The sequence below is a fragment of the Dioscorea cayenensis genome, chromosome 10 (assembly GCF_009730915.1).
Source record: "Dioscorea cayenensis subsp. rotundata cultivar TDr96_F1 chromosome 10, TDr96_F1_v2_PseudoChromosome.rev07_lg8_w22 25.fasta, whole genome shotgun sequence".
NCBI lineage: Eukaryota > Viridiplantae > Streptophyta > Magnoliopsida > Dioscoreales > Dioscoreaceae > Dioscorea > Dioscorea cayenensis.
In genome coordinates this window covers 6,689,519-6,696,880 of record NC_052480.1, presented here as the reverse complement: position 1 = coordinate 6,696,880, position 7,362 = coordinate 6,689,519, and the positions used below count along the sequence as shown (strand labels likewise).

The window sequence follows — 7,362 nt, the reverse complement described above, 5'->3', positions numbered from 1 at the left end:
AACAGACGCGTTTATATTTATAAAAGCGATTTTGATTTTAACTATCCTGCATATCAATGATTGTAATGAAAAAGGGAGACCTTCCATAAAGATCAAGAAAACAAAATGCACTGACAAATATTACAACCTGTATTAAGCATGGTGCTCGGCCTGCGATTTCTGCTCAGCAGCCATGCAAGGTAAGAACCATCCAACCAAATGAGATCCTCGCTGGTGCCGCCTTTGAGGAGAATCCTGCAGTAAAATCAATGTGCCTCAATGAACACAAGTCACTGGAAGAAAATGGAGTACTAAATTATAAGCACACATGTGCAATGATGTTTGTTGCATTGCAGATAACAATTTTTTAAGAGGTTGCTGCATAGATGGCAAACAAAAATCCAAGTGTTCTACAAAGCATTATTAGTGAGCAAACAGCACAATCACCATGGTATTAATAAGGTCTGTGTCAGGCTATTGTCAAACAATTCGTGCAAAAACTGGAAATGAACGAAAGGAAAACAAGAGAAAATTTAGAGTTCAATATTCATCTTTTTGCTTGTTCGATTGAAAACAGTTTTAATATGGGCGAAGACTGATAGTTCCCCCTCCATATATAGTAACCATAACAAGTGAAAACATTCTTCATTAATAAAGGTTATATTCATGAAAGGAAAAACTAGTGTGAAATTCAAAAAGAAGAAAACATCAATTACCAAAGAGGAAGCATGCAAGAAATTGAAGAACAGATCAACAGAAAATAATAATAAGATGGAACTTAATCAAAGATGAGACACCTATAGATGGCAAACCACGGGTGAATTCAAATATTTTCACATATTCATCACTACATCGGCAACTCATGCTCGTATGATGGGCAAAACTGGATGGAAAGAAAAAAACAAGTTCTACCTTTTGAAGGGGTGACTTAGATGCCCTCCAACACAATGCATTCGAGTTAAACCTTGAATCGCTGCTTGGCCTACAAAATAATAATAATCACAACATCTTAGTATTAATAAAGTAGAACAAATAGTTACCACCTCACTATTTTTTCTTCTAAGAAATGCCAGATTACTTATGAATTAAGTTGAATAAAGTTACCAAAGTGCATCAATATGAGGGATCGAATGACGAGACTTTACTGGCCATATAAACTGGATTCAGATGCATATCAAGGCATGAACAATAAAGAGCTTACCCGTTTTCATCACTGCCATTGTAGGCGATGCGTGTATTTGATTTGGAGCAGAAAACATAGGGCATGTTTGTGCAGATATCTTTGTCAAATATAGCATCTCTTCGAAAAGACAATTCCAGTTTGTCGTGTGGCTGAATTCGTAAACAGATTGTTTGAGCAACTTCGGATGAAAGAAATCTTCTTTGGAATTTCAGTTTTGAAAAGCAGCTTGGCTGAATTTCAGATTCTTCAACATTGGCATGCGCAGCATCCTCTTCACCTAATTCCATAGTTTCACAGCTTTGAGTATTTTCCTCCATCTTCCTTGTGGTCACTGCTTCTTTACCATGAAAACAGCCAGAACCATTCATAGAATTTGTATCCAGTTGATGACCAAAAGGCAAAAACTGCTGGCAGTGATGAGATGAACTAGCATCTGCGGATATATCTCTCCTCAATGAAGCTTCGGTTTCATTATCATTGGTAGTTGAATCAGGTATTTCTTTTCTTCTACCATAACAGTTCAAAATATTGAACAATGGCTTTTTTAATTTAGTGTTCTTTCTTGCAGAGCCAGGGGCAAGCTGGATTCTGACCTGTACATTACAGTCAATAACATACTGAAGTGAACTCCCAATCAATTTCCATGATTTCTCAGCCCTTGACACATAATCAGGATGAAGGAATTCTACTTCAGCGATTGCTACACCTGAAATGTGAAATGAGTACTAAATTATAACCACTGCCCTTTCAAAATAAAAGCATGTCAAGTGCATACAACTAAAATAATATATGATTCTAATCTAAGGCTTCAAAAAAAGAAATCTCAATGAGTTACAAAGATTGATGCTATCCGATTAGTTCATCAATTCAGACAACTAGAAATCATTTTCATCTAGGCACATGTAGGAACTTGAATGGTGATTTTGAACAAGTTTGATCAGTGAGTCATAAATTAAACCATCTGCAGTCTCATAAATTACCACGGTAATTGATTTAATAATTAAGGGAAAACAGGATGAGAGAAAATGAGATGACCTCTTTTGAGTAGGTACAAGACAGAAGAAAAAATTCCTCAACTGTGATTGGTTAATAGTATCAAGCAAGACTACATTAAAATTTACTTGAACTTAAACCATTTTAGTTAAATGGCTGCAAATTTGAATTTGTTCGAATTTGTTCCAAAATTCAATTGGCCAGGTAGATTTCACTGATCAGACTTGGAAATATCAGCAAATGGTTTTTTAGATCAGAACTCTCAGGTAAGTACAATTATTTAGTTATATGAGTATTCATTCGACAGCCTCAAGGAAACAGCAGAATAATTGCAGAGACAACAGCATGGATGTCCTCAGGATCAAATCTCACTTCCACGAAATTATAGTATCAACTATAACAGTATCAGTTCAGTCCATCTAGAGTTAATATAACATGAGTATAAATAAGGGTTAGTTTCCATTGTGCTTATATGTAGGCCAATTAACAATGGAAAACAATTGAAACATGAAGCATGGCAAGATACAGTATGATCAGTAATCGAGTAAATTCCATTTTCAATTGATGTGGGACATTCTAATCCTGACCACTAAACCCCATGAGCATATATTTCTTTTTTCAGAATATCCAATATTGGGAAAAGAAAAAAAAGTGAACACTTCCCATTACCTTCATGGATGTAAATTGACGACAGATTCCCATGCTTTAGCAAGAAGTTTCTTAGATCATTTGAGGGACAATTCGCTATGGCTTTTCTCCATATGGTTTCTAAGTCTTTCTTGTCGTGGCATTTGTCTAAACAACTCAACTTATTGTAACCACATGCATTACATCTTTTTAAACTCTCCCTTGGCGAGATTGTGCTTAAAACCCCGTCATCTGCATTTCAATGAAATTTAAACTATCAAAAAGCAATCTAAAACTACTGAATAATTCTTTGACTACTATAGCTTAAAATAGCATACCTCTCAAGGAATTTGTTCTTGGATATAAAGAATCTTCAGTACTGAATTGCAGAAGAGCAACAGTAAGCCAAGTTGCTTGATTTTTCGATGTTCTCAATTGTTTTTCAGTTTCTGAAAGTATTTTTAAAGCATGCTTCAATGGCTGCATGCTGACATCAGTCACTGCAGTGAAAAATTCTTTTAAAAGTGACTTCTCAAGGACTACATGATGAAAAGAAAATAAACTTCGCAAGCAAGCTGTTCCAGAATAAGTCACACTACATTAATCTCAGAGAACAATCTAACAACAAAATATAGCAACAATATAAATAATGATGACATGGTGGAAGCACCATGCATCCATTCATAAACTTTGCAAGCACAACTACTCTAAATCCAAGCCTTAGTAAAAATTCAATAACAGTGGTGACAACAACACATACTTGTGACAGCAGCAAACATGAAATGATGGCTACAGAATACTAAAATGCAACCATTCTGCAGTAAAAGAAACACAGTTAAAATGAAAAGCACCGTGAAACATACAAGTTTGCTGTTCAACAAGGGTTCTGCAAAATTCAGAACATCTTAGTTGACGTCTACCAGCTAGAATGTCCATTATAAGATTTGCAAGCTGTGATATCAATTGCATAGGATCAACCCTTGATTTCATGAGCTCTCTAGCTCTTTTAACTGTATTGGCAGTGTCTGCAGACAGAGCTACATCTAACAAAGTGAGCAACTCATCATCTGAAACAACTCCAATCTGTAAAACAGAGCAAGTCAGAGAAAATTTATACCAAGATAAGAAAAGAGAGCCAGTGCCAAACAAAATAAAGACAAGGCTACCTAAATTCATTACTCACAAGTTCATAAGCAAGAGATACAGTGATTCTTTTCCCCAGAAGGCCCAGCTGATCAAGCAACATTTCTGCATCTCGAAGAGAACCATTTGACTTGGAGGCAATAAAGTCCAAAGCATCCTCATCAAAATCCAATCCTTCTTCAATACAAACTTTTTGCAACCTGAAGACGATATCAGATTCCTTTAATTTTGAAAAGTGGTACCTTCGGCACCGGGAAATAGAATTCTGTGGCACCTTATCCGCGTCAGAGGTAACCATAATAAATATGACATTCTGAGAAAGCTCATCTAGACAATTGAAAATAGCAGTCCATGTCTGTGCATGCAGAAATTGACAGTCTTCAACAATAAACACCTTGAAACGTGAGGAAAATGGAACACGAGAAGCACTCTTGAGAAGGGCTTTGACCCTGTATTTATGGTTAAATTTAGCAGCATCCAGTTCTTTCACATCCCTGCTCCTTCCAGTGAAGAAAATCAAGCATTCCTGACAGAACCCACATGGTCTATGCTCCTCAAGAGATAAGCAATTCAAGGCAGCAGCAAAAATCCTTGCAATAGATGTTTTGCCAGCACCTCGCGGACCATGAAACAAATAAACAGGCACAACATTTCCTTTAAAAATGGCATTTAAAAGGGACTGAGATATCACAGTTTGACCAACTATATCTTTGAAAGATCTAGGCCTATATTTTTGGCTTAAGCTTCTTGGGCTTTCTGGACACAGAACAATCTCCCTGTTTGTTATTTCTCCCCCTCCAGCAGATAGCAGCGGACGTTCTTGATCATCAACATCTGGAGATAGATTTTGATCACTGTATTTAAGCATTGATCTCGACCAGCAATAGCTTATTCCGCACCCGGTATTATTAGAATCTGCAATATCAACCTCTTCAGTATCAAGACCAAATGTGCTACGGCTCAGACTATTTGCACGCTCTTCACACATTGGCATGCATGGGCTTCCAACACGACTCATAGCAACATCAGGTGCAAAATTTGATTTCTTTGACCTGCCACATGCCGACTTCTTGCTGACCACTTTGTCATGAGCCCTCTCCAGCAAATTGCTAAAATTAGGTTCATTATATGAATTTACTTCTTCATCAAGATGATTCATAGCGCAAGGGATAGCCCCAGAATCAAATGCATTGTGTGTGTGATTTTGGTAGGATTCACGAAATAGTTTGGCCCGTGTAGCTGCAAACTTTGTCGAGCAAGATCGTTTAGAATTGGAACAGCAATTGGAGTCTGAGGTACTTCTGTTGTCCTCACTTTCAACGTCCAAATCATCATTTTGACACATACTGATACCATGACTATCAGGATTGCTTAGTTCTAGCAATTGATCGATTCCAGAATTAGTCTCCCAAGATATATGTTCACTACACGGTGTAAATTTGCACATTGAGTTTGTTCCTGGGTCTCTCAATGACCGAACCCTCTTCAGTGCTACTAAAGTTTTCGAAAGTGGTATGTCCACAGAATGCCGTCTTCCCTCAGCCATTTTGCTAGATGCTCTTATTTCCACTAATACTTCATCACTATAATTTAAAAAATAAAAAAAGACCACTAAATCTCCTTGTGATAAGAAGTAAAATGCAAAATATAAACGCAAACTAGATAACTAGGATGCAGCCAAATTGTGTTAAAGAAAATATTGACAATTTTGGTTTATAAAGCCAGTGTTCTGTCTACATTTTTCTACTCAAATCTCATATGATTAATATACCAAAGATGTGAAGGTAGCTTCTAAAACCTTCAAATGAACATAAAAATTCCATTTGTACTGACATTCTTATCAAAAATCACTAATGGCAAAATCTCAAGAAACTTTGTTTAGACAACATGATTTTAAGATTATCAACCATAACATTTTCCGCAAACTCTACCAAAACTACAAAATAAGCAGATTGACATCATAAAAAATCATAATCAAAGGATTCACTCAAAACAAATATTCCTAAACCACAAGTCAAGGAAGTACCAGTAGCTTTCTTCCTACCAACCTCAGAAGAAGAAAGTAAAAAAAGAAAAGTCATCACAATGCCCACAAATTTTTTTCCCCTAAAAAAAAGCAGAAAAACAAATATCCGCTAATAGAAATAAAGAACAGCGAATCTCCAACTCACATCTCAGTCGCAAAACACACTCAAAAACCCATCAAAAAGACCAACAAAACAAAGCATGCAATCAACAAACAGAGCAAAAGAAAAGCAGAACAAGAAAAGGTCTGACCTTTCCCTGATTTTTCCCTTCCTGAGAAAGCAAAGAATCAAAAAACAGTATCATCCACCACATTCTAACAACCAAAACTCAGATACAACCCTTCAAAACCAACAAAGAAACAAAAAAAACACACAAGTCTCACCAAGAAAAAACAGCAATGCCAGTGCCAGTAGGCTTTGACGAAGACCCAAACCCTAACCCTAATTTCAGGACATTCAAACACAAGAAACAGAGTAGGGTTTCGAAAAAAGAGGAGATTTTGGCGTGGTTTGGGAGCAACAGCAGAAGTAGTAGTAGTAGTAGTAAGAGAGAAGGATAGAGTGGCAAGATTGTAAATAACATGAAAGATTAAGGGTGAAAACACTGCCATGAATTCTTGGTAGCGTGCAACGGTGGGTTTCACAGGATTCTCTCTGGGGTCTCTCTCTGCAATGAAGTCAGCTCATGGCCTCGGGAATGGAGAAGAGGTGATGGCATTCATGTAAATATAGGGAAAAACTAGGGGTGGATTAATGGGAGTGACCAAAAGCTGATATATTTTGTCGGTTGAAAAAAGGGCGGGAGAGGGAAACAAGGAAAACGGAAACAGTTATGAAGGCTGTGGGACCCAGACTTATGCCACATGGGGAGATGAAACGCGTCCACTTAGGGTTCTTTGTTGTGTTATTTTTATATGTACACCCTTGTAAAAATTTATAATTTTATATGTTGCTATTAAACTAGGTCTTTATTTTATTTATTTTATTTTTTATTGTAGATGGAGTTTTAAAATTGAAGGGGATAGAAGTCTTTGATTGATCATGAGTATATCAAATATATATATATATATATGATTTTATCATGAAAGGTACATTGAATATGTTTATTTAATTTAAGAGCCAATGTAATTATTGGTCCTATTGGATATAATTTAAATACTCATTGTTGTTGGCGTAGATGAATTATTTTTTATATTATAGGTGTACTTTTGGGGAAAAAAACTTTACCTAAGAAAAGGTAATGCTTTATTATGAAAAATAATTTTAAAATAGCAATTCTTATTTAGTGAGGTGATAAGACACTTGTAATGTATGGACAAATACGGATTGAAATCTCATATTATAGCAGTATTGTATATGTACTTTTTACTATGATTCTAATACTGTAGAGCATTTTTGTACCTGTTTGAT

General features: G+C 36.1%; 1 protein-coding gene across 2 annotated transcripts; it reads right to left on the bottom strand.

Moving 5' to 3' along the window:
- LOC120270942 (protein STICHEL-like 2) lies at positions 1-6,702 on the bottom strand. 2 transcript variants are annotated; one of them, XM_039278022.1, is made up of 9 exons: positions 6,336-6,702; positions 6,203-6,223; positions 3,966-5,508; positions 3,646-3,865; positions 3,121-3,282; positions 2,825-3,034; positions 1,181-1,868; positions 892-961; positions 1-234 (listed from the first exon to the last, which is right to left on the bottom strand). In XM_039278022.1, exons 1-9 carry the CDS (start codon positions 6,533-6,535, stop codon positions 133-135), a joined length of 3,216 nt encoding a protein of 1,071 aa, XP_039133956.1. In that variant the 5' UTR covers positions 6,536-6,702; the 3' UTR covers positions 1-132. The 2 variants fall into 2 exon arrangements, with proteins under 2 accessions (XP_039133956.1, XP_039133957.1); XM_039278023.1 differs by lacking the exon at positions 6,203-6,223.
- Positions 6,703-7,362: the final 660 nt, after the last annotated feature.